We start from the raw sequence: 27,556 nt of genomic DNA, 5'->3' as shown, positions 1-27,556 counted from the left end.
CTTCTCCTGATGCCAGTGTTCCCCACCCCTAAGACATCCTCTGCCATGTACTTTCAGATCCCTCTTCTTGCATCACTGCTTCTCCTTTCAGGAGCTTACCTGGTCAATTTCAAGGAGCTGAGCATTAGCACCTGGCCACTCAATGGCCACTTTGACGATGTCTGATGGTGGTGGCATTGTTCCCAATGGGCCCTACTTCTCTAAGACACACACAGACACAGCTGCCTGGGAAGAAAGAATCAGAAAGAAGGAAGAAGTCAGTTTGCCTTCATTTTTCACTCTTATTAGGTATTTTGGAGAATGGGAAGATAGATAGTGTCCAAAGTAACACATAGAACTACTTGGTTGGAATTTTTCTAGATCACACCACAACCTCTCCGTGGGCTTTTTGTCTCTTTAGATTAAATCAGCAAGTAGAAATGGGACAAACCTATCTATTTACTGCAGATCAGCCAGTAGCCGGATCCACCAATGTGACACTTCAGTTTAAGGGTCAGGAGGACTCTGTGGTAGAAGAGTGTATTTATTGCAAATTCTCATCTTGGGAACTTGAGAGGGAGAAGCAAATGCCCTAAGACAGATAAGAATAGACACAGCCCTTTCTTGCCTGAGTGGTTAGCTGAAGGAGTCAGCTACTTCTGCTCTGCAGTCATCCTAGGAAGATCCCAGTGTCAGCAGGGCCTGGCCACATGCTCTCTTGCCTCCTCCCTACTTACTGCTGCCACTCCTTCCCCTCAAAGGACATAATGTGGAGCCTCCTCTGTGTGGGATGACGCAGAGTTCAGAAAATGGGGAAGAGAACTGGGACAGGAAATGCTATTTTAGTTCCTATTGCCAAGGGCAAGGGCTGCTGCGAGTGAGCTCGTGTAGGGAGGTGAGGACACCCTCACACAAAGGCCCCTCTATAGGAGGACAAGGTTTTGGAAGTACCTCTGACCCCCTCCCCCACTTCTCTCCAAAATAAAGGAAAATAAATCATTTTGAACAAGTCTGGAAGATGGGCCCATGTGACCAGTATCCTAGGCAACTCTGTTAGCTTAGTGGTATTCCAAGCAGTAGCTAAGCATTCTCTCTCCAGGGCCTGATGAAGGGAAGTCACTCGACTGATGGATTATTTCCACGTATATTTACACTTCTTGCCTATAGCTTCAGGAGAGGCCTCTCTTTTAATGAAAAAGAGCTTTCTCCTGCATCGTCCAGGTTTAGCCACTCACCCACAACTCCTGTTTCACTAATGGAGACTGCCCGCCTCTCCTAGAGTATGCAGCAGAGCTGTTGCTAAGCTGTTATTCATGTATGCTATCAGTTTTTCAGCCCAAACACAGATGTCTCAGCCTCGTAAGTATAAACCTCTTTGGTGAAAGGGGTGAAAGTCCTTGCCCTACTAACCGACAGGTCTCAGAAGGTCTTTCAATGACTGTTTCCTGATCAGAGTGGGCTGCTTCAGAAGTCAACTGTCAAAAATACCAGCATTTCCAGAATATGACAATGTAAAAGAGATGGCTTTCAAAGTGCTTTCACTTATTTTGTTGAGTCCTCCCAGCAGCCTTATGAAGTAGGCAAAATAGGATTATTACCTCCATTTGAAGATGACATAACTGAAGCTCAGAGTTTGGTTGAGTTGCCCAAGATCACCCAGCTTATAAGTAGTAAAGGCGACAGAACTTGGAGCTGACCTTGGCCAGCGCTCTTCTCTTCCCCCTGAGCTAGCCTGCATTTCTGCTCATTGCAACTAAATCAAGCCTAAAGGGATTGAAGAGAGCTTGTCTGATGGCCCCTAAAGCCTCCACAGCTTCTGCAGCTCCAAGTAGAAACTTCATGTGTAATTTTTATGTGCCTAGACACATGATAAACCTCTAAAAAGAGACTGGCCCCATTAGAATAACTCCTGGTTGAAATGCTCTGCTCCAGCGACACAGCAGAGCAGGGGTGGTATCATGAATCTCTGGACGCCTAGAGCAGGCATCCTTATCCTTATCAGTAAATCTGCCATAACTAGGAGGTGTGACTGCACAGTTGTGAGATCATTTTAAAAAACTGAGATATAATTTACATACAATAAAATGCACAGACCTTATATATATGTGTGTGTGTATATATAAATATATATATAATAGAAATACACAGACACATCCCCTTGTAACCACCACCCAAAACAAGCCTTAGAACATTTTCATCACCCCAGAAAATTCCCTCCTACCTCCTTCCAGTCAATCCCCCACCTTCCAGCCTCCCAAGAGGCAACTTCTGGCCTCTATCACCACACATTAGTTTTGCCTGTTTTTGTACTTTCTATACATGGAACTGAACAGCATGGCTTTTTAGACCACTTGTTATTTAGTTTAGTTCTTTTTAAAACAAGTAGGCAGTACAGGTATAATAGAAAGAGCGCTGGGCTGGGATGATTTTCCTGCTGAAGCAGCAACTGGATGTGGAGCCAAAGGACTGAGCATCTCTTCACAGCTCTATTACTAAGCATCTGGGTGACGTGCACATGTCCCTTTTACCCAAGTCTCAGTTTTCTTCAACCGTGAGATGCAAGTGTGGAACTAAAGCATGTGTAGTAAGATGCTAAGTCTAAAAGTCCATGATTCTAAAGTAGAACTTAAAAAATCCAAATGAGGATTGTCCATTTCAAAGTCCTCACCAAAAGAAGCTACACCCTTGTTTTGATGGTGCTGCTAAGAAACAAACCATATTTTTTGGACCTCTTTTCTGGATACTGTCTTTGGAGATAAATAAGCTAAAGCCCATTATTTTACAGTTACATTTACTTTGACCCCAGATGGCATTTCCTAGGTTGACTGTCTCTTTCCTTATTAAAGGTAGCCCTGAGTGATTCTTGGCTGTTCCAAAAATTCATATCCATCTTAAAGCATGAAGATTTGCAACCACCAAGACTACTCAAGAGATACTATAAGCCCCCATTCTTGGTGACTGCCATTTCCCACAAAGCCCAGGCAGCCCACGTGTACTAATAACACTTTCCAACCATGCCACAGCTGAGGGGACCGAGGGGAACACTCAACCTTAGGTGGACTAATCCAATTCTTTCTCTTGAACTTAAAGACACAGACTAAGGGAGATGGATGACAATGGGCCCTGGAGCAGAGAGGTCATAGTCAGCTTCAGTGCAGGTACCGTGGCAAACCAAAGAAACAGAGAAGCAAAAATCAAGAGCTTTGCAAAAAAGCTGTTCTCCAGGAAGAATCCAGAAATGTGTAGAAGAGTGGAGACCAGATACCACAAGGACCCTGAAACAGATGGAAAAAGCCACTGCCTGAGGACTTCCAAGATTCTACAGCCACACCTCCTGCACTTGGGGTACCTGAAATTCTCCGGTATCCTGCCAAGAAAACCCCTTTAAATTAAACTAGCCTGGGGGCCAGCCTGGTGGCGCAAGCGGTTGGGTGCGCACGCTCTGCTTCGGCGGCCCGGGGTTCGCCAGTTCGGATTCCGGGCGCGCACCGAGGCACCGCTTGGCAAGCCATGCTGTGGCAGCGTCCCATATAAAGTGGAGGAAGATGGGCATGGATGTTAGCCCACAGCCAGTCTTCCTCAGCAAAAAGAGGAGGATTGGCAGATGTTAGCTCAGGGCCGATCTTCCTCACACACACACACAAAAATTAAACTAGCCTGCGTTTCTGTTCATTGCAACTAAAAAGCCTAAGACTAAGATTGACCCCAAGCTTTGAAGCAACTCTAAAATGGAGGTCTGAACGGAAAGCAGGATAACAGGCAAAAGATGATGGCACTGAGATGCCCTTCACTAACACTGGCTGAATTAATGCAGAGCAAAATCCACTTTAGGAAGAAGGACCAGGCCACCCACTTGCGAAAAAACTGGCCATGAAAACCCTATGAGTAGCAGTGGAGCATTGTGTGATATAGCGCTGGGAGATGAGAGGATGGTGCAAACAGACCAGGCAGAGTTCCACTCTGCTGTACGCAGGGTGGCTAGGAATTGGAATCGACCCAAGGGCAGTAACAGAAACCCACTCAGATGTTTGGTTTATTTAAAACAGATCAGTTATGTGGTGACTTTACCATAACCATCTTGTATAGAACAGTACTGTGTAGACCCCCTCTTTGTAGTCAATCGCTAGCTTCTATAGCATTAGTACAGTTGACATTCACAAGAACCCTGAAAATCATCCCCATTTTACAAGTAAGGCAATTAAGGTTCAGACGGATTAAGAAACTCATCTTCCACATGCCTCCTTCCTACCCCTCCCACCAAAAAAAGGAAGAAATCACATCAGAACTGGGTCTCAAGGCTGGTCTTACAACTTCAAAGTTAGTTCTCGGGAATTCCCTCGACATTACACTTCCTTTGATGATGACGACGACATTAGCTGACAACTGCATAGTGCTAAGGTACCGTTCTAAGGGCTTTACAGATATTAATTCATTTAATTCACACGGCAACCCTGCGTGGTGTATTACCCCATTTTACAGATAAGAAAATGGAGGCACAGAAAAATTAAGTACCATGCTCAGTGTCACACAGCTGGTACACGGCACAGCCAGCATTTGATCACAGGCAGTCTGGTGTTGTCTGAAAGCCACGTAGAAGCAGGTTGTGCTGAACCCGGCCCACAGCAGGTGCTCAGTGGAGAATTTTGGTTTGCTGCGCCTGAAGCTAAAGCACAGTGAAGCTAAGAGACCCATATAGCAAGAGCTCACTAGTCTCAAAGGTAACGGTACTCCACTGTCTCAAGAGAGTGACCCATACTTCCTCACGGGGTACTCCTTCACCAGTCTAGCCAGATCTCCCTGGACTACTTGCTATTTCTAGGGGGCGGGACATGTTCTTCCACTTCTTCTGTACTTTGACATTCTCTTCCTTCCTTTGACCGTCAGAAGAGCTCCTATTCAAGCTTCAAAGCCCAGCTCAGATGTCACTTTCTCTCTGTACCATTTTTAGCTTTGGCCAGCAAAATGAAATAGGATGGAGGCCACTGCATTCCCACAGCATTCTGTTCATGCCTCTATGAAGACTCTTGTCCTACTCTGCTAGAGTGATATATTTACACATCTCTCTTCTTCACCAGCTCCACCTCCAGAGCACCTACAACTCTGGAGTCTCATAACCTAGTACAGCACCTGGCAGACAGTTAAGGTTCAGTAAGCAACTGCGCCTGCTCAAATCCAATAGCTCTGATTTCCTCAACTCCTATGAACCAGGGCTGGCTATAAGTGGAAAGGGACTGGCATGAAGTGTCCCGGTTGTCTGGTCTCCCCTCCATGTCCCACCACCTTCTAACTACATGATATTTTCACTGTTTAAAGTTTTGTTTTCATATCTAACATTAGAACGTGTCTCACTGGACAATCACATTGAGCACCCTGACTCTGGTTACAAGAAAGGGGAATACACCCCTCTGCTTTTCTCCCTATGGAAACATCAGGAGATAGGAGAAGAGAAGTAATAATATTCTCCAGATAACATTCCTGGGATAAAGGATCTCCTTGTGGGGAACCCTTCCAGCACTTGTTTGCTTACTCTTTTCATTTTCATCTCAGAAAGGAAGTGGAAATTAGGTCGAAGCAATTCAATAACATTGCAAAATTCTCAGGGTTATAAATAGCCTCTTGCTCTGCCACTCAGCAGTACTACAGAGTTCAACAGGGAACTGCCAGGGTAAGGGAGCTGTAGTTCCACATCGAGGCCCAGGAGGCAAAGAAGTAATATACTCTTTCCAGATTAAACAACTCGCCATCCCTCACCCTCCCACCCCCTTTAAAGCATTACAGATAAAACCATGATTTGGAAAACTCAAAACGCCACAAAACAGGGGAGAGGCACACACTGATCTGAAGAAGAAATTCTGTAAGACAGGAGAGTGAAAGCCCAGGTTTTCAAACGCAAAGCTAGGGAAATGAGAAAAACAGTCACCTGTCTCCCATGGAGCATTCTCTAAGTGGCTTCTGGAAGGTGTGCTTATAAAATCAGCACCGTTCCAAAGGGCCCCGTGGAGCTTTATCAACCACCCGTGCAGTGACCGCTCCATGCAGCTGGACTCTGACAGCCGGGCTGGAGAGCCCATCTTAACAAAGAAGCGAACGATGACCCCTGTCCTTTAGTAAGGAATTCAGGATGAAGAATGCGGGGGGTTTACAGCTCCCTTCCTCCCCCCATGCCTTTAAGGATAGGGGCTGATGAGCACTTTTTCTCCTGTTCTTTTGCTTTTGATTTAGTGGGGGAGGCATGGGTAAGTTGGTTTATGCTTTCTGCAACAGAATACACCACACCAGGAAGGTCATACCCTCTTTCTAATCAAGAACACAATCTCAATAGAGGCTTCTCCTTCCAAAAAAAATCTTCTCATCTGAGAAGTGACTCAACTTCCCTTCGCTCAGACCACTGAATGAGGATGCGGCTCTGAGACAGAGAAGAGGGGAATCGGTTGGCAGAGATTCAGGTTCTGACGTGTACTGCTAGAGACGCTGAGAAGGACCATCATACCAATGGCAGTGAGGTTTCTCCTTTTTGCCAAAATTTGTTGAGGGGAGAGGACTCATGCAAACTGTGGTTAAAGGCCACTAATTTAGAGCCAGAAGTGCGATGAGGAAAGGTGTGGGAACAGGGTAACTGTTTGGGCTTCTTCCCCTTAACATCTACCCTAAGTACCCTCGGCAGAGCCTCGGCTTACTCCAGGCCCACCATGGCTTTCGGGGTGCAACTGGCTTTCAAACTCACCCTTGCAGATGCTACCTGTCACCCCAGGCCACCTCGGTCCCTCAAACATCATCCACTTCCAAGTCTGTACTTTTGTGTGTGCCATTATTCCCTCCACCTTGTCCAGCTGACAAACTTCTACTCATCCTTCAAGGCCCAGCTCAGACAATCACTCTTTTATGTGGCTTTCCTAATCCTCTCACCTCGGGCAAAATTAACTGCACCCCCATCTGTGTTCTCAGTCTTATACACACCATCACAATCCCACTGACTTATAATGCTCTGTGTGCAGTCTCTTCTCTTGCTACTCACGGTGTGGTCTGCACATCAGCAGCATCAGCATCACCTGGGAGCCTGCGGTAATGCAGAATCACCCACTGAATCAGAATCTGCCTTCAAACAAGACCCCCGGGCGGTTCACACGCACATTAAGGTCTGAGAAGCTGACTCTAGATCAGTGGTTCTCAGCTCTGGCTGTGCATCAACACCTACCCCAGGCCACTGGACCCCACCCGCTCAGTGGTGCTAATGGGCGCCAGGGTTGAGAGCCACAGCTCCAGCACTGTTAGCAATCTGAGGGCAGGGACTAACCAAGCCCATGTCTACTCCCCCGCCAACTCCGCCCCAGTGTGCAACACAGTGCCCCACACACAGCTGTGCCCATAGAATTCCACACCAAAAATACCCTCTGGAATGCCCCTAGACCTAACTGCTTTGAAAGAGGAAAAAAACGCTAATGACCCAGGATTATCCATTGCCTAGAACTTTGCAAATCCCTAACTATAATAACCAAGGAGATGGCTTTATAAGGGGGGTCAGTGTTCACAGACCACTTGCTTAGTGTTTAGAAATGAAAGGAAACAGAAACTGAGATGAAAAATACAGACGAACTTTAAGAAATTGTTTCCCTTCAACAGACTACCATGGTTGCAACAGGGAGGCAGGGCTTGTGTAGGGAGGGAGTGTGGTGAGCTGAGTAGAGTCCTGGGTTAGGAATGAAATCCCGGGCTGTGGGCCTGACTCCTTCAATACCAACCTTAACAACACGGCATTGTTCTTGTGGTAAAATCAGGCCAAGCCCTCTCATTTTATAAACAAGGGAACTGAGGTCCAGAGAAGCTGGCAAGGCCAAAGAACCAGTTAGGAACAAAAGGAGGGCCAGGCCTCCCACTTCTGGTTCTGTCCTCCCCCTGCAGCACAGGAGACCTGACTGCCCAGCTGGGCTACGAGTACAAGCCTCTCGGGACCTCAGGTCCCAATCTATGCGAGAGGGTTGGACTACATGTTTTTGACATCTCTTCCAACCTTGACTTTCTAGTGAGGCAGTGTGGCTTCACGGTTAGGAGCCTGTGTTCTGGAATGGGACAGACCTGGACAGATTTGGATCCCGGCTCTAACAATTTCCTTATCCATAAAATGGGGATTAGAATCAACCCTACTCTAGGGGCTGGCCCAGTGGAGTAGCGGTTAAGTGCACACGCTCCGCTTCGGTGGCCGGGGTTCACAGGTTCGGATCCTGGGCGCGCACCAATGCACCGCTGTCAAGCCATGCTGTGGCAGCGTCCCATATAAAGCAGAGGAAGGTGGGCACAGATGTTAGCCCAGGGCCAATCTTCCTCAGCAAAAAAAAAAAAAGGAGGATTGGCATCGGATGTTAGTGCAGGGCTAACCTTCCTCACAAAAAAGAAAAAAAAGGAATCAACCCTACTCTACAAAGTTGTAGTGAACACCAAGTGGGATATTGGTAAAGCATTTAAGCATAATACCTGGCACAGAATAAGCAGAATTCCAACAGTCTGAACTTGATGAAACTGCAAAAACACTGTAACCATGTTTCCCCAGCGTAAAAAAGCCCTACCTGCCAGGATGAAGTATATTGAGGACAAAATGAGAGAACATACGCGAAGGCAATCAGGGAGGAAAATCAACATAAAAGGCAAGGCATTGCTGGTGGTGGTGGTCTATTATTATTATTATTATTTTCTTCTAGCAGAAGAACCTGGGAGAGTTTATGGTCAGTTCCAGAGCGGTGGCCAATACTGTGCCTGGCACATAATAAGTGATCAGCAGATCTTTCCTAGTGACTCCAATGAAACCAGCATGCCCAATGGGGTGACCAATTCAAATGTCTTAGGCAGCCAGGCCGGTAAGCAAACAAGCCAAGCAGCAGCTACGAAGGGACTGTGGCAAACTGCAAAGGACCCACCCTGCCTAAAGGAGTTCAGAGTCAACATTTTGACACACGTTACACCACTTGGCCTAGACAAGCACTCTGCAGCCTCCGGTACACCAGTGATTCTGGTTCCTCATCCCAGCACACGGTGTCTTCCACAGCATCTAATCCTTTTGTGATTTGGTCTTGTCTCTCCAAGTACACGATAAGCATCCCGAAGAGGAAGGCTGTGACTTATACTCCCCCATCACCCTACATGGCCCAGAACAGTGCTGGCCTCGCGGTAGTACGGGCCTCACTCAGTGAGCAACTGCTGAACTGAACAGCCAGACTTAACTCCAGCCTAGCCCACCCAGCACCTTTGAGATGATGCAGGGTGTGAACATTTTCTACCCAGATCCCGGGACCAGGCTGCACTGCTGCAGGCTGCACTGAGGTATGGTGACTGGGTTAAAGAGGGACTTGCCTTGCAGGTTTTTCCTTCAACTGCATCATATGTGCTCGCTCCTGAGCCACCTGCGCAGGCGGTACCGATGCATCCAGACATGTTATCTCCACATAGAACAAGCTCGAATATGCTATATACCCACAGGTATACAGCCATCATTTTCAAGAAGTTTAGTCCCCACTTCCTGTAGTCCCAAACTTCCTTGTCACCTTCTAGAGGCAGCATGGGGTACAGAAAGAGCAGACTTCAGATTATCAGATGGGGGTCCTGATCTTGCCTCCTCTCTCACAAACTTTAGGATGATCACTGGCAGGCAATGTAACTTTTAGAAGCTTTATTATTTTTACTAGTAAAATTCAGACAACAATAATTACTTCAAAACACTCTAAAGGGGATTAAATGCCACAAGTATATAAAGCGTCTGGCACTGTACAACCTAATACGGCAGCCCCTAGCCATGTGTGGCTACTAAGCCCTTGAAATGTGGCTACCACGAATTGAGATGGGCTATCAGTGCAAAACATACACCAGATTTCAAAGACTTAGTGCACACACAAACGTGAAATATCTCATTAATAATGTTTTTATATTGATCACATGTCAAAATAACATTATTTTGGAATATAATGGGTTAGGTAAAATACATGGTGAAAAATAATTTCACCTGTTTCTTTTCACTTTTTTAATGTAGCTGCTAAAAGATTTGAAATTACACATATGGCTTGCATTATATTTCTATTGGACAGCGTCGCTCTAGCATAGAGCCTGGCACACAAAAAGTATTCCAACATTGGTTTCCTTCCTCCACGGGTAGATCAGGGACCACGACTCACACCCCCTTCCTCCTGCCAAATCCAAGTCCTTCATTCATTTGTTCAATAAACATTTATAGTGCCTGGCCCCCTGCATAGGCTGGAGAGACAAAAGCAAAACCAGACACTATCTTCTTCCCTGTGGACCTTATTATCTGGTGGGATATACAGACGTGAGTACTTTTGTGAGTAAATGTAAAACAGCAGCTGTGCAAGAGTTGTGAAGGAGAAGTACACAGGGTGATGAAAGCCGGGAATTCACCAGGGCGGGGGAGTCAGGGACCAAGGCTGCCTCCCCAGGAAGTGATAGTTGAGTGGAGATTTGAAGAATGGAGAGGAGTTTACTGGACTAAGCCATGCACGAAGAGAAGCCCTGGCAGAAGGAACGCTAAGTGTCAAGACCCTGAAGAGGGCCAGAGCTTGGTATGTAGAAGGAAGCAGAAAAGGCCAGTCCGAGGAAAGTACTGAGCAAGAGGGATCAGCAGGCTGAGCCGAGGGAGAGGTCAGCAGGAGCAGATCTCGAGGGCCTGGGTGAGGATCTGGGGCCGACCCTGCACGGGGCGGGAAGCTGCAGTTTTAAGCAGCGGAGTGTCCGGAACTGATGTGCATTTTAAAAAAAGATCCCTCTGGCCATGGTGCGAGGCCGACGACAGGAGAGCAGCCCGAGTGCAAGTGGGCAGGTCAGTTAGGACATCAGCTGTGCAGGCGAGAGAGGCCTGAACTCAGGGGCCAGCGGCGGAGAAGGAAAGTAGATGGACTGGGGGCTGCTGAGCCGGCCGGATCGACGGGGCGGGGTGAGGAGCGGTTTGGGGTGGGTGGGGAGGGGGGATGTCAAGGATGACTCCGGGCTTCCGACGGGAGCCACCCAGCCCCAAACAGTCTCCCGGCTCCTCGAGAGCCCTCCCCACCCCCCCCACCCCATCTTCTCACCGCGCCCCCGGCTCCATCCTCCCACCCTCCTCCTCCCTCCGACCCCAGCCCGGCCCAGCCCCCGCTCCCTCCGGCCTGGCCCGCCCTCTTCCCCACCGACGCCCTTCCCAGTCGGGGACCCGGTGCCCCTCCGGCCAGGCAGACCCGGCTGGGCCGCGACCCCTCGGTGGCCTGCCGAACCGGCACGGTGCCGCCCAGGCCCGCCCTCTCCAGCCCCTCAGCTCCCAGGAGAGAAGCAGGCCGCAGCCCGCAGCCCGTTTCCCGGCCCGGCCTCTCCCCGCTACGTCCCTCGGGCCAGGGCCCTCTCTGCGGCCCGCCGCGCCCCTGCCCCGGCGCGCCCCTCACTCACCCGGACGCGGACCCAGGCCCAGCTCCCGCGCCGGGTCTCGCCGCCGCGGCTCCTCCAGCCTCCGCCCGCCCCGCCTTCCCCGGACCCCGCCCCGCGCAACCGACTCGGGCTCCTATTGCTCTGCTTCGCCGTCATGCTGAACTCTCTTTCTTCAATTGGGTTGTTTGCCTGTCACTCAAGAGAGGCCGGGCCCAGCTGCCGGGGGAAACGCCGGCGGTCCCCGCCCCCTAGCGGAGGCCTCTTAAAGAAACAGGCTGCGTTTCCCCTCGCGGGCTGTGGGGTCTGGAGGACCGGGGTCTCTCAGCAAAAGCAAGAGGCAGCATTTTTTTTTTTTAACTTTTCTTTTGGCACAGCCTGGGAGCGAAGGAAAAGACTTTGGTTCCTTGTGACAAAGCAGACTTCTTGAGGGCTAAGCTGTCCTCTGGTGGCACTCGACCGTGTGCCCAGAGAGCGTGTAACTTACTCTCAACAATGGGGATAACTGAGTGGGAGGTGACAGTCGTGTCAGAGGCTGTGAGCAGCCGTGGCTGCTCACCACCGACATGGAGCTAATTATACCGGCACCCAGGGCTGACCGTGGGCGCTGAGCAGAGGCAGAGGGGTACAGCTCAGCTGTACTGTTGGTAGAGACCCGTGGGCGGTGGTATTCGTCACTGCACCTGCGGATCGGAACAAGACCGGGAGCCGCGCCAAGGCCTCGCTCGTGCTATCTCCCTTTACACTCACGGCAGCCCTGATGGAGGTATTATGCGGATCCCCTTGTTACAGATGAGGTAACTGATGTTCGGAGAGGGCCAAAGATCATACAGCTGGTGATGGGCAGAGCAAGACGCCAGCCTGTGACTGTTTGAGTCCAAAGTTTATGCTTTAACCATTTTGTCTCACAGATCCTTACAACAATCCCGGGAGGTAGGTATTTTGTTGTCGGTTTTATAGATGCTCAACAGACAGTAAATAACGAAACTAATACTAAGAAAAGAGACTAATTAATAACTACCGTTTATATGGGACTTCACAGTGTGCAAAGTGTCTGCAAAGCAGTTATACATTTGTTGTTTTATTTGATCCTCAAAACATCTTGTAATTGAAGATGATTTTTGTTACTCTGGTTTTACTGGTGAATAAAACAATGCTCAGGGAAGTTGAGGCATAGTAATAGCTAACATTACCACAGCCCTTGCAGAGGTCGTCAACAAACTTTCCATAAAGGTCCAGATAGTAAATACTTTTGGCCATACAGTCACAACTACTCAACTTTGCTGTTGTCATGTGAAAGGAGCCACAGACAAGATATAAACAAATGAGTGTGGCTATGTTCTACTGCAACTTTATTTACAAAAATAGGTGGCAGCCTGTGCCCATAGTTTGCCCACCCCTGGTCTACAGCGCTTTGCTGGATACCAAAGCCCTTTATAGACCCTTGCTTTGTGGGATCCTCACAGCCCCCTTGTTAGTATTCATACTGTTATTGTTTATTATTAATGTATTATTGTCGTTGAGGATGCTGTTATCATCCTTATCATTTTACAAAGGAGGAGTCTAAGGCATGGCAAGGTTAAGGATTTGCCTGAGGTCAACTCAGGAACGAGAACTCAGATCAGCTTCCTTCACTCCATCTTCTGTCCACCAGACTGTGTTGTGAGATTCCATGAGATCCATCCCCGTCTAGCAGATCTCCTTCTGCCCCATCCCAAGATGACAGGCTGTGTTCATTCTACCTTTCCCTGCTCCAGGGGTTACTCCCGTAGTCCCTCTTCTCGGGAACATTCTCCCACCCCTCCTTGCCTTCCGCATTTACACCAGCCCATGAACACCTCTCCACCCCTGGGCCTCCATGGTGCATATACCCTGCAGCCTTTAATATTAGAGAATAAAATCCTCTGAGAGATAGGCTCCATGTGGGCAGTGACTGCTGTGGAGACTGCTAGCTGTCCCAGCCAAAACCCCTTCTCCCTGCCTTCCGCAGTCACATGGCTGCCCAGCTAAGCTTCACTTCCTAGCCTTGCTTGCTGTTAAGATCTGCTGAGTAACTAAGTTCTTGCGAGTGGAAGTGATGTATGAAACTGCAGGCAAGGCCATTTAGTCAGTGGGCCTGTCTCCTCCCTGCTCTTTCTCCTCACTGGCTGGACCCAGCCTCGCCTTGTGGTCATGATGATGTGTCGGGGGATGACAGCACCACAACATAGAAGGTACCAGGGTCCCTGAGTGATCACATGGAGCAGAAAGCTACCTGGTAACCTGGAATACTTCCAGGTCACTTCATACTCTTATGTGAAAGAGAAATAATCTTTGTTCTTTAAGCCACTAACTTTTTTGGGGGCAGAGGTGTCATCTGTTTGTTAGAGTCAGCCCTGCACTTACACAACCCCGAGAGTGAGAGCCTCTTTAAATTTTGTGCCTCGTGGGCCTCACTTACTCACTTGAGTCCTGGCCCTGCTGCATACACATTTAAGAATGAGTCATTCACTTTAGCCTTATAATACTGTCTTCTTCTCCTGATATGTCAGTGCGGGTTCTTTAATTGCAAGTCTCGGGGACCAATTCTGGCTAAATTTAGCAGAAAAGGGGTTTATTGGCAGCTAGTGGCTAATTCACAGAGGTGACAGGAAGCTGGAGAAGTAGGCTTAGAAAAGGACAGAGACTGGAGATGCTTTGGGGTTTAGGTAGCCAAAATGAATCAGTTCCATCCTTTTCTCCCCTTTCTTGGTCAGATCTTTCTTTGACCAGAGTCAAAGTCCTTGGAGCAAAAGTCCAATTAGCTGAGCTCAGGTAACATGTCCTCCCCTTAGCTAAGGAGAGTGGGCATCTTGATTGACAGCCCCACCAAGACCACACACAAGCGAAGAATTCCAAATCCCTCCACCTCCACCCTCAGCTGCTACCCCTGGGCAACTGAGGCCAGGCCCTGTTTTCAGGCTGGGATCAAGTAGGAGAAATACCTGAAGCTGAATGTCATGATTACATGAACCCAAGACAGCCCCTGGCACATGGTAGAACATAATAGTTAAGATCCCTGGGCTCTGTAATCGTACAGACCTCTCTGCCACTTACCAGCTGTGCATTCTTGTGTAAGTTACTAGATCTCTCTGATCCTCAGTCTCCTTATCTGTACAATGGGGATAATAACAGTATGGATTGTCGTGAGAATTAAATGAGAGAACGGTAAATGTACAACACTTAGCACGGTGCCTGGCATATAATAAGTGCTCAATAAATTGTAGGTAGTTTTAAAAGTTGGAGTAGGTCTGCAATAAGTATTTGTTGTGTAAGTGAATTATCTATAATATTTTGAGTTCCTCTAAAACCACATCTGAAACTGGAGTGGATGGAAACACCCCTCCCAGTTCTCTAATCCATCAACCTTCCACATTTGTATAGTCGTCATCCCCTTTGTGGCCTCACTTCCCTCCTTGCCCAGATTAGAACCCGGGTCTTCACTATAATGACTCCCTCGTGTTCACCCTCAACTCCCATGCTCCCTGCTCTCTCCATCTACTCACCTGGAAAGTCCCAACTCTGCTTAACCCCAATTCACCACCTATTCCCCGCCTGTGCCCAGCAATTGACTGGGCCTGAAGAACAGTACAGAACCTTTCCGGCCCAAGGGGGTCCTCCGCACTGTGGGAGAATCCTACAGTACCTACTTCCCTGGCCAGTTCCCTCTCCCTCACCAGAGGCTGGCTATCCCGCATCTTCTCCTCTCTTCTGCCTTCAGCTGCTCACTCTTAGTTGGTGACCTTCTTATCTCTCTGACCAAAAAAGAAAAAAAAAAGAGAGAGAGAAACAATAGGAGAAAACTGTCTCATCTTCTCATCACCAAACCCACCAGTCTACCTGCATCAGGACCTGAATGCTCTGCCTTCTCTCCTGTCACCATAAATGCACCTTCTCTGATCCTCTGTGAGGGCAACCCTGCAGGTGTACCCTAGATCCTAGATTTCATCTCTTCTCGCCTGCTCAGAAATTTTGCTTCTGCAGTGATCCCCTCTCCCCTGCAACATCAATGCTTCTGTTATTCCCATCAGCATCCACCTCGGCTGTAATATGGGCCATCTTTAGAGTGGTGGGGGCTCTAAAGACGAAAATCTTCACCAAGGTCTACAAGACTCTAGATGATCTGGCACTTGACTGCTTTGACTTAATCTCTTTCCACTCTCCCCCTAGCTCACTCTGCTTGAGTCTCACAGGTCTGATTTCTCATCCCTCAAACACAGTTTCTTCCCACCTCTGTGCCTTTGCCCTTGCTGTTCCCTCCCCTAGAATGCTCTTCCCCCTGATCATCACATGGGTTACTTCTTCACTTTGTTCAGATCTGCTCTAATACCGCCTCATGCAAGTCTTCCCTGACCACGCTATCTTCTCTATTTCAGCCCCTCCAGCCCTACTCTGTTCCCTTAACCAGCTCTCATCTTCTTCATAGCACTTGACCTCATATTACTTTTTGTTTTCTGACTTCCACATTATTTGTAAGCTCCATGACAGCAGGGATGGTGACCGTCTTGTTCCTAGCTGTACTCCAGCACCTACGGCATATCTAGTACATAGTACGTGGTCAATATCTTATTTATTGCATCATTGAATAAACAAATAAAAAGAAACCATGGATAAATGGAGTGTCTCTATGAACTGGACTTGTGTTAAATTCGAATCTTCCCAAATTCATAAGTTAAGCATGGCCCATCTCACATACAATTGTTGAAATACAATCCTTGTCACCACACCAGAAGGATTTCTGATATAGTGGCTCCTAAATGTCAAAGCCTATGTTTATCTGCTAAAAGAAATAGAACCAGCATTTTTTGTGGGTCTACTCTGTGCCAAGACTTATGCTGGGGACTGTTATATACATATCTCATTTAAAACTGTCAGGTTTCCGTGGAGTGTTAGAGTGCCCAGTTTACAGATGACGACTGAGGTTTAGCGATGCAAAGAAACTTGCTAAGGCCACACAGCCTGGCTGGTACCTAAGTCAATCTGACTTCAAAGTACATGTCTTTCTCTTTATACTACCCACTGAAAACAATATATCTGGGCATTTCATTCTTCAGTTTGTTCTTTTTTTCGAACACTTATTAAACCTGGATCCATAGGAGACTTTTTGCCAAGGACTGTACATGAGGTATCTCATTTGATCCTCACATTCCTATGAGGTGCATACTCTTATTACATTTATTATACAAATGAGGAAATTGACGCACAGAGAGGTTTATTTTGTCCCGGGTTATTTGGTGGAGTGGCGAAGCCAGTATTCAAATCCAGTTCTGTCTAATTCCAAGGCCTGGGTCTTTTCTGCAACACTGTGCTGTCTCCCTTACGATAAACTCTCTGCCTCACATAGAAAGAGAAGAAAAATGACTAAAACAGGCGAATAAAGTATCATTAAGAAAATTCATGGTGACTTGGTTCTTTAAGTGGGAAGCAAAGGGCAGGAGGCAGACAGCCAGTCTAGCAACGGCTCTTGCAGGTTGGGGGGTCACATAACTCACAATAACTTAATTTGCGAAGATCGTTCTTCCAGGAACTGGGGCTTATCTTGTATTTGTGTGAGTGGAAGTGGAGAGGGGGAGGGGGACTCAGAGACCTGGTGAGCAGTGGGCTGTCAGCTCCCAGCAGGGATCTTGCTCAAGCCTCTTGTGTGAGACCAGCGCCCTCTGCTGGCATAGGAATGCATCTACCAACATCTGAAGCTCCCTCTGTGTGTGTGTGTGTGTGTGTGTGTGTGTGTGTGTGTGTGTGTTAGTCATGGGGCAGGAGGGCATTGGGGAACGTATTCAGGCACTGTTTTAAGGATTTTACATTAATTTTATTACTCCTAGGGACTTTACATATTGCATCTAATTTAACCTTCAGCCCAACCCTCTGAAGTAGGAATTATTATTACTACTCCCATTTTTCACAAGAGGAACTTGAAGCACAGAGAGGTTAAGTCATTTGCTATACAGCTATTAAGTGGCAGATCTGGGACTTGAACAAGTGGACTTCAACCTTTGTGTCCGTGCTCTGGAAACCACTAAATGGCCATTCTTTATGTCTGTAGCACCCCCAGCAAGTCCCCTTGTAAAGAGCTTCACTCAGAGCAGACATAATTTCTTAGAAAATAGCAAGCATGCTAGGATCTGGTGGTTAGCCCACTGCTTTCTGTGCTCAAGTGGTGGGGGGTTGTAGATTCCTCTGGGCAACTGGCCTTACAGCCCACTGCTTCTGTCTGAACAACGGGAGATAAGCCCCCAGCCAGCGCTAAGCTTCGCCTCCTGGATCTGCTTCTCCAGCAGGAAGATCTTGGTGACAACAGAAGCAGAGAATCCTAAATAGTAATGTAAAATATTTACTGACCATTGAGGCTCGTGTAATGACAGATCAGAACAGACAGCTCCTGGAGAAGATTCCTAGAGGAATTTCTCTATCCCTCCCCCACCCCATATGTCCAGGGCTTTAATCTATTAGTTACTGGAATGTGGAGAGGTAAAGGGGTTAGAGGTGGGGGGAGAGGTCAGGGCTCTGGGGGAAAAGTGCTCAGGGGGTTGAGGCAGCTACTATTTACCAACAAATAAAGGAGAATTTCAATACATTAACAATTGGTATGGCTGTGCTGAATATTACCATCCTTACTGTGAGTCCTGGGGCAATTTGCTTGACCTCTCTGAGATTCATTATCCTCATCTGTAAAATAGGGATAATATAGAAACTGACTCATGGGGCTGGTGAGGGAGTTACAGGAGGTAAAACAAGTAAAGGTCCCGCTCAGAGAAGGCATTTAAGGGGTTGTTGTTAATGGCCAGACAGATGTGTGTGTTTGTGTGTGTGCGCGCGCGTGTGTGTGCATGTCCATTGGGGTGGGGGAGAGTGAGGTAGCCTTGCTCACCCAGCGCCCCTCTGTCTCACCATCCCCTGCCTTCATCCCCCCACTTGTAGGCCCAGTCTCAGAGATCAGAGCCCAGGTGTGGGTTGGGGTTTCTTTATTGGTCAATGCTTCCTTTGCCCCAGTAGACACCACCATGAGTTTTATTGAACTGGCCTGTTTTGTCCAGAGCCGCTGCCCATATGTGGAGAAGCCGAGATGGCCGTGATAAAAGAAATGAAGGCCCACTCTTGCCAGAGGGCCTGGCCTTGGAGGTCTGGCTGGGGGAGGCAACCATGGGGAGAGGCTCCTGTTTATTGTAGGAAGCCCCTCCAACTCGAGAATTTATCTGTTCTTTCCACAAACATTTGTTGAGTGCTCATCGTATGCAGCCACTGTTAGATAGTGGTGAGCAAAACATGGGGCCTGTCTTCAGAGCATTCCCAGCCTCCCAGGTGAGACAGACAGCAAACAAACAAACAAACAAAATATGTTATTATAAACTGATAAATGTTGTGGGAGAATGATTAGGTTCACCCGCTCACATTCCAGCAACTAAAGCAGAAGGATTGCACAGTCATGGAGGACCTCTCTGAGGAGGTGATAATTATATTGAGAATTGATGGATGAATAGGAGTTTTCCAGGTGAAGGGTAAGGTGTTCCAGGCAGAAGGAACAGCTATGTGGGGAGACCTGGAGGTGGGAAAGATCCCGAGTTGAACTGGGTGGTTGAATCATATAAGCAAAGAAAAGAGAAAGGTAGGGAGAAACCACCCAGTGCAGCCTCATCAGCTCTGCTGTGAAGGGTTGAAGTTTTACTCTATGTGCAGTGGGAATCTGTTAGAGGGTTGTAGGCAGGAGAGTGACACAATCTGATTTGAGTTTTGGAAAAAGATCTTATTGATTGCTGTGATGAGATTGTGTTGAGAATACAAAGAATAGTAGTAGAATACAAAGAAGGAAGCAGGAAGACCGAGTGGGATGTGGATATTAAAAAGCCCACACCTACGAAAAGACTGATTTTTCTACAGCCCTAGTAATAAGTAACCACCAGACTGGTCTTAATGCCTAATAGGTCAATGGCAGCTCAGCTCACTGATCCTGCCCCTGAAACCAACCAATCAGTGACAGTCTGTGCTTTGAAAATCAGCCAATCCGCAGCAGATTCACTGCACTGAACATGCTTCTAAGGCTGGTGTCAACCCACTCCTGCCTTTGAAACAAACTGATCCCAAAACAAACTCTTCCCCAGACCTATGTAGGATCAACAGTTTGCTTTGCTCGTGAGACTATGCCTGACCAGCCAGGCGCTCCTGTACTTAAGGAAGCAATAAGTTCAGCTGGTGCAGGTACTGAGCAGTGGTCTCATCCTCCAACAGAGCTCTTTACTGTCACCCAGGCTATGGATGACGATGGTTTGTCCTCTTGTCACGGCTGAGGATGTCCTGCTGGGGTTGTGCTGCTGCCTCTCACTGGTCCAGGCTTCTGTGGCTGACCAACCCTCTTTAGAAGGACACACTCTTCCTCTGGAGACTTTATGTCTTCGTTTAGGTGTATAGTCTCATTCTGTCCCGGGGGATGGTCTACCCCTTCAAGGGGATGTGATGGTCAAGGTACAGTCAGGAGTTAGAAGCCACACTGGTTATTTGAAAGAGATACATCAATATAAAGAATTGTTAACTACGTATAAAGTTGTTAAGAAGGTACCTAAACATGGATCAAAGGAGCACAGGGACGACGTTGGAGTTATTAAAACTTAGAGATGGTTCCTGAAACTCACACCTCTGAGGAGGGGTCACTGGCCAGCTCCTGCTGGTTTCTGAGCTCAGAGGAGGGGCCTGGGGCCTGGGACTCAGACCTCTGAGGAGGGGCTGTTGCTCGGCAGGTGCTGTTGTCTGCAGGAACATAAGAAGGCTGGGCTACAAGTGTGAAAAAGACTGCAAATTGGATTCACCTGGTGTTACAGGACGAGCCTGCCGCTGCCAAGGTGAGTAAGTGACGCTGGGGTGATGCTCATAGGAATCCCGCCGAAAGAAAACAGGAAGGAGCAAGTACTTTTCGTCTTCCAGGCTTGCAGCTCCCCCTGAGTACCCCCCTTAGCAGAGAGGAGGAGGCGGCTGCTGGCAAAGCTGAAGGCAGTTCTCAGATCCCAGCTCCAGTGTGGCAAAGTGGACTATGGAAAGGTGGGTTTGAAGCTGAGAGACAACAGCTTGCTAACCACGCAGGTAACATTCTTTATCTATGTTTCTATCCCATTTTTTGATTTGTCTTATTGTTTAATTATCAGAGAGCAGCCTTATTTCTAAGATTTTGGGAAGTCACCTCATTGTTGCCTCACGTACAGTCATACATCGCTTAACGATGGGGATACACACTGAGAAATGCGTCGTTAGGCAATTTTGTCATTGTGCAAACATCTTAGAGTGTACTTACACAAACCTAGGTGGGATAGCCTATTATACACCTAGGCTATATGGTGCTGATCTTATGGGACCGTTGTCATATGTGTGGTCCGTTACTGACCAAAACGTCGTTATGCAGCACATGACTGTACTTCTCTCAAATTGTTCGCTATCTAGTGGTGGAGGCAGACGCACACACCATTAGCTGACTCCCAGCAAAGTGTGATGCCTTCGGCCAATGGAGGGGCAGAGGAACTGGTAGAATGTCGTGAGAGTTCAGCCTGAATGATTCTAATCCTTGGAAGTGGCCACACTGCCTTTGTACTGGCATTGAAGAATGAGTGATGAGTAGAATTCCAACAGAGGTGACGAAAGAGACACTGTAAAGCCCATTTTACAAAAGAAGAAACTGAGGCTCAGAGAGTCCATTTCTTGAGTCAGAAAGAACCCCATCTGTCTGATTGCCTGGCCCAGATTCCTAAACAACTGCCCTGTAACTAGAGCTTGTAATTTCTTCAGATTTATTATTCTATGAAACTGGGATAATGACAGCTGGCTTTCAGAGTGGTAGTGAGAGTTAACTGGCTTCATATATTAAATAAAAACATAAAGCCATTTTGGGAGACAGATGCTGGGCACATTCCCACGCCCACTCACCAGCCTTGCAACTTGTAGTTCAAATTCGTGCCTCAGCAGAATTATAAAGCAGTTCCCGTGTCATGGATCTGGCAGTGGGAGGGGTGGTGGTGTTCTCATGTAGTTGAAACCAAGAATGTAAAATCCTTGAATGTCATCGTCTCAGCGAATATTAATAATGAGGATAATGATAATAATGGTAATATGCTTTCATTTAATGAGTGCCTAATATGTATGTGCCAGGTATTTTACATATATTATTTTGCTTTGTCTATTCATCAATAGGTATTTAGTGCACTACGTGCCAGGCATTATGTTATGTTACCTCTAATTATCACAATGAAACTGAGAGTGGGTATTATTCCTCCTTAACAGATGATGAAACTGAGTTGAGAGCAAATAGAACCAGCCTGTAGAACAAGTATTATTAATATCTTAGACAAATGAAAGAGCCTATTACATAAAATTTTTAAAAAGCATGCAACAGTTTTATAAATTAAAAACTATGATTCTTTTAAAAATAAAAATTCTTTTTAAAATAAAAATCTCACTAGATGGATTGAATAGCAAAAATGGATTGGAGAGTGAATTAGTAAACCAGAAGATCAAGCTACGGGATTCTCCTAGAATGCAGCGCAAAAAGATAAATAGATGGAAAGTGTGAACAAAGTGTTAAGAGACACGAAGGACAGATACCAAAGTTCCACTGTCTGCTAAACGTGTGTTACAGAATGAGAGAAGAAAAAGAGGATGGAGAGGGCCCTGAAGCAAGGTAATAATTCATAAGAATACGTGGGCTCTTATATCAAAAGGACCTAGTTATAGGTCCTCTGTAACTTACAGGAATTGCTTCTTGTAATTTACAGGAAGAATGTAAAAAGACTTGCAGCAAAGTACATCATGATGAAATTTCAGGACACTAAGGATAAAAAGGAAATCCTGAATGTTTCCAGAGTGAAGAAAAAAATTATCCAGGATGGAATGAGAATAAGATTTACATCAGTCTTCTCATTTGCAACTTTGTGAGCAAGAAAACAACAGAATGATATCTTCGAAGTTCTCTGGTGAAATACTTGCAAATTTAGGATTCTTTACCCAACCAAGCTATCAAGCAAATGTGAGGGCATCAAAAAGACATTTTAAGACATGAATGGAATAAAATAGTTGACAACTCATGGTCCATGTAGAATAGCATTTCTCAACAGGGTCCTGTTGGCATCTTGGGTGGAACAATTCTTCGTTGTGTAAGACGGATCCACACCCTGCATGTTGCTTAGCGTCCTTCACCACCGTCCACTAGATGCCAGTAGCGGTCCTCCTCAGTCATGTGACAGACAATACAAACACCCCCCATTGGGAAGGGGTGCCGTACGTATAGCCTCTGGTTGAGAACCCACTGGTGTAGGAGATATATTCCAATGAAGAGAAAATGAATTCAGGAAGAAAATGTGGGATATAAGAAGCACGATAAACAAGAAAACTAGTAAAGTTTATTTTTAGGTCTAAATAAATACCTATACTTACAATAATTAATTAAAACCTGAGATGTTAACATGGAATGGAGAGCCATGAAGTCAGGAAAGGAGGTTGGAGAGAGAAGTAAAATCATGCTAAGATGCTCATTTTATTTAATAGGAAGATCTAGATGTTAATTAACACTAGATGTTGATTAAGAATATGCTTAGCTATGTGTATAAAAATATAAAGATAATGGGAACAGAAATATATATTTTCCAAGTCATTAGAAGAAAAATTAATTGAGAACAAATAAAATGCTACCAATTAACTGAAAAGCAGGGGTGAAAAAGAAACGCAAAACCAGCAAAGACAACATATACAATAGAAAACCAAGGGTAACTTGGTAGAAAATGTGCAAATATATCAATAACCATAATAAATGTGAATATATCAAATTCACTGTTAAAAGACAGAGACCAGAGTTGAGCAAAAAAAGTCAAACTGTATGCTGTTTTATAAGAGACAGCAAAATCAGAGTCATACAGAAAGATTGAAAATCCTGAGCTGGAAGAAGGTATACTAGGCAAATGCCAACAGAAGGAGAGCAAGTGGGGCAAGCAATCTTAGCATGAGGCCAAGTGGATTTCAAGGTAAAAATAATCAGTATTATTTGAAATCAAAAACTATATATAGGGATAAAATATTCAATCTGCCAATAAGTTTAGCCTTTATGCCTGCATGTGCCTAGTAACATAGGATTGAGATATCTAATACTAAAACTTATAGAATTACAAGGAGAAAACAACCAAGCCACAGCTTTGTGGGAACTGTAATACACCTGTTAGACATCTCCAGACCAAGTGATCAAAACATCAAGAAACGTAAAGGATTTGAACACCGTGCTTAACAAGCTTTATCGAGTAGATTGATATGGAGATCAATGTTTGCCTGTTTCAAACATGGTATAACTTCGCAAAAATTGTCTTATTTGAAATGATAGTATTTCTTTTAACACCCCCCCCCCACTGTTCTCCTATTGTCTTATTTTTCTTGCCTCCCCTTCCTGTTTTTCTCTCTATCTGTACCACCTGCTGCTTCTCCTCCCAGGTAACCTTGATAGCAGGTTGATTACATCCTTCTGTATCTTTCTTTATGCTTGTACAATCAGATGTAACTATACACATACCTATGTAGATTTCTCTCCCTGTCTCTCACAAAAATGGAACCATAGTTTATACGTTGCTCTGCATCTTACAGAAGTGGAAGGTGGAAGTCCCCTCAAGCCTGTAGACAGAGGCTTAAGAAATTATCTTTATTAGTTGCATAACACGCCATGCTGTAAATGTGCCACAGTTGATTCAACCATCCCTCTACCTGTGGGCATAGACTTTGTCTTAGGGTTTTATTGCAGTCACGATCTCTGTTGATGTGAATACCCACATTCACATATATTCTGGTGCTTTTATTTCTATGGGATGGATTCCCAGGTGTGGGATTGCTGGGTCAAAGAATACGTGGAGTTGTTTTATTTTGATATATGTTGCCAGATTGCTCTCCATCAAGGCCGTAGCTACTGTGATGTGGTGAAGAGCATCTCTTTCCAGCCTGGAGAAGGTGTGTTCATGCTCCCGATTGGCGAGTCTGCTGTGAATGAAGTGGTATCTCATTGTTATTTAATTTGCATTTCCCTGACTCCTGGGGAGGCTGAACATCTTTTTATGTTTATTCCGCATTTGAATCTGTTCTTCTATGAGTAGTCTAGTGAGAGCTTTTGACGATTTTTATTCTGATACTAATTTGCAAAAGCTCTTTGTATATATAGACGTTAACACTTTATCTGCCACCTACATTGCAGATGGATAGAAAGATCTTATCAAGTGCTAGGTAGCTATAGTGTCATATGTTTTCTTTTAAGATTTTAATAGTTTTATTTTGTAGAGTTAAGTCTTTAATTCACCTGGGATTTATTTTCGTTTAAATGATGTGAAATAGGGTTCTGATTTTATTTCTCCTTTGTCTACACTACCCAGTACAGTAGCCACCAGCCATATGTTGCTATTGAGCACTTGAAATGTGACTGGTCCGAATTGAAATGGGCTGTGAATCTAAAATATACACTGGATTTCCAAGATTTAGTACAAAAAAGAGAAGAATATCAAATGTCTCATTAATAACTTTTATATTGATTACACGTTAAAATCATAATATTTGTGATACATTGGGTTAAATAAAATATTAAAATTAACTTCATGTATTTCCTTTTTACTCTTGTTAATGTGGCTACAAGAAGAATTTTAACTACATACACAACTTACATTGTATTTCTACTGGACAGAACTATTCCAGATAATCGGTTGTGTCTGAACTGTTTCTTAAACGTTTTTGTTCTTTTTCACTTATCTTTTATCTGCCTCAGGAGGGGTGTATCTATTTTATTGCTTGTAGTCAACATCTGTCTTATTCATCACTCCCCATCATCTTTTGAATAGCTCTTTTATATTTGGGGAAATTCATCAGAACTCAAATTCCCAGTCTCCCTCACCATTAGGATGTGCATATTTGACTTTTGTGGAATGCATTGAAAGTAAGCTACATGGGGAATCAAGCTCTGCATGGAGTTTCCATTTCCATAAGCCCGGGTGGCACAGGCAATGAGCTTTGAGGGGCAGTCCCAGCAATGGTTTCAAGGTCTAGGTCCTGGCATGGTGGGGGGGTGGTGCGGGCAGTGACAGCAGTGGAAGTTTCTTCATCTGGTAGGACTGGGTATAGCTTGGGGCATTGGTTAACCTTGAGTCTGGCTTTTCAGCCCTCACAATAATGTGAGCCACTCAATCTCTCTTTAAAAACTTGCTTTCTGCCTGATCATCAGAACCAGCTTCTATTGCTTGCAATATAGAACCCTGACTGATATACTGGGATTTTTTTCCCTCAAAGAAAGGGACTTGGGATTCATTTTTTCCTGCTATTTCTAAAATATCATCTATCTTAATGAGTTCTCTCTTCCTACTTTTTTCTCTTATATTCTTGTTCCTTTCCTATGTCTGAACGAGACTATTGTTTTAGCCTGGGTTCCCCAGAAAATGGATCCTGCGGCAAAAATTTGCACGCTAACACTTCATTGGGAGAGTGCAACCCCAGAGGCACCAGGCCGAGGAAAAAAGTGAGGCAGGGAGGGAGGAGAGCAAAGGTGAAGGATGCATCATAGAGAGGACCACGGTTTGTAACTAGTGTAGCTAGTGGCACAGGCTCACAGTACATCTTCAGAGCAGTTGTAGGAACTACTCTGTCTTGGAACCTCCCTCAGAGGAGAAGGTGAGCAAGAATTTATCCACTGGCTCCTTCCCGTCTCCCATTGCCTATGGTTCAAAGTCTGCCCCACAGGGCATTAACCTGGCACATCCAGGCTGTATTCCTCAGCCTCTGGGGAAGCCAGAGCCTCCTGGACCAATCCAGCCAGTGCACGTAGTGGTCTGTCTCTCCTCGTCTGTCAGTACTCCGTGGGGCTCCTCAGTCTGTAGTATAGTCATTGGCAGAGGCAATGACCTGGCTTCATGACCAGGGAATAGCTTGCTGTTCCCTGTAGACCCGTCCATCTAGGAATCAAGGCAAGTGATTTAGGCGTGAGGTTGCTGAGTCGGGGGATTGGGGGGAGAATGCTACAGAGATCTGTGGACGTGCATAAACCAAGTCTAGCACATTCCGTCCCTTGCACCACTCAGATCCACTTTCACCCTCTTGTAATATCTGGAGCACATATAAGAACAAGACGCCCTCATTTCTTCTCCAAGAGGAGAGATGCAAGTGGATCCTTCAAGGTGGGGTAGCCTGTTGAAGTTCCTGAAAAATTTGAAAGAGGGTCAGCAAACCAACATACAGTTCTGAAGCTGTAGCTTCCCCAAGGGTAGTAATTTAGATTCATCATCTTCCTCCCCTGCCACCCATTCTAGATTTTCCTCCCCGTGGCCATTATTTCAACAGACAGGTGTTGCTTGCCTGGTGGGGTGACCCCAACCTTCCTCCTCGGGGTCTCTGAGCCCTTACTTGCCTTGCCCTAGTGTAACTGTGGTTCCTGCAATTACCTGCTTGCCTGGAAGCCCTGAGAAATGCCCTGGTGATTCCCCGGGTTCCAGACATACACTCACTCCCACTGCGTAGCAGCAACCCTAGCTCCTCATGCTGCAGGGTAGATTATCCCAGCCAGTACAGTCATTCCTTTCTTTGCCTGCTAATCCAGTGGCTTGAAGACACCCATGTGGCCAGGAGGTGATGAGAGAGGCTCTTTCACTCCTTTGCTCCTGGAGACACCACACCATATATGGGCCATTGGTTCAGTGCATATACCATATCCTGGAGGACAGCACCCTTGCCTCAAGGGTGTTGTCTCTAAGATGGTGCCTTAACTCAACTTTGGACAGGCCATTCCTCCATCTGTCAGGCTGATTGCTTTTGGGTGATGGTGTATATCCTTGCTACTGAAAGTATGTGTGTGTGGAGGGGACCAGCAGCATCACATCACCTGGGAGCTTGTTAGAAATGAGGACTCTCAGGCCCCACCCCAGACCTGCTGAAACAAAATCTGCATTTTAACAAGAGTCCTAGGTGAATTGCACGCATGTTAAAGTTTGAGAAGAATTGCTGTACATAGTAAGACCAACAAATCATGTTCACTGAAGCAGAGCAATGCCTGAGGACAGAGGGAGTGGGGGGATGACAGAGGTGGGGAAGAAGAGTGGGGTGTAGGCTTTGGCTATGGATCTGGAGTAATGCTTAAACTAATCAGAGACAAGTATTAAGTTCTTTTCATTTATTGACAAAGTTACTTAAGGCT

At 46.1% G+C, this 27,556-nt stretch overlaps 2 protein-coding genes across 4 annotated transcripts in view; both read right to left on the bottom strand.

The window, feature by feature from the left end:
• Positions 1–11,464, bottom strand: part of ELMO2 (engulfment and cell motility 2) — a 38,919-nt gene extending 27,455 nt beyond the window's left edge. The window contains exons 1-2 of one of the 3 annotated variants that reach the window (XM_058562562.1): positions 11,395–11,464; positions 100–225 (exon numbers count right to left, since the gene is read on the bottom strand). In XM_058562562.1, the coding sequence (XP_058418545.1) occupies positions 100–177 (78 nt within the window). In that variant the 5' untranslated portion in view covers positions 178–225; positions 11,395–11,464. Of the gene's footprint in view, positions 1–99; positions 226–4,491; positions 4,648–11,394 lie in introns of those variants that run through there. The other 2 variants (XM_058562563.1, XM_058562561.1) reach the window with 2 other exon arrangements.
• A 534-nt stretch (positions 11,465–11,998) lies between these two features.
• The window catches only part of TP53RK (TP53 regulating kinase), a 255,425-nt gene continuing 239,867 nt past the window's right edge, over positions 11,999–27,556 (bottom strand). Inside the window, exon 3 of the mRNA XM_058562571.1 lies at positions 11,999–12,013. The gene's annotated coding sequence lies outside the window, so the exon portion shown is untranslated. The remainder of the gene's footprint in view (positions 12,014–27,556) is intronic.

Source organism: Diceros bicornis, chromosome 19 (assembly GCF_020826845.1).
Source record: "Diceros bicornis minor isolate mBicDic1 chromosome 19, mDicBic1.mat.cur, whole genome shotgun sequence".
Taxonomy (NCBI): Eukaryota; Metazoa; Chordata; class Mammalia; order Perissodactyla; family Rhinocerotidae; genus Diceros; species Diceros bicornis.
This window is presented reverse-complemented; position numbering and strand designations above follow the sequence as displayed.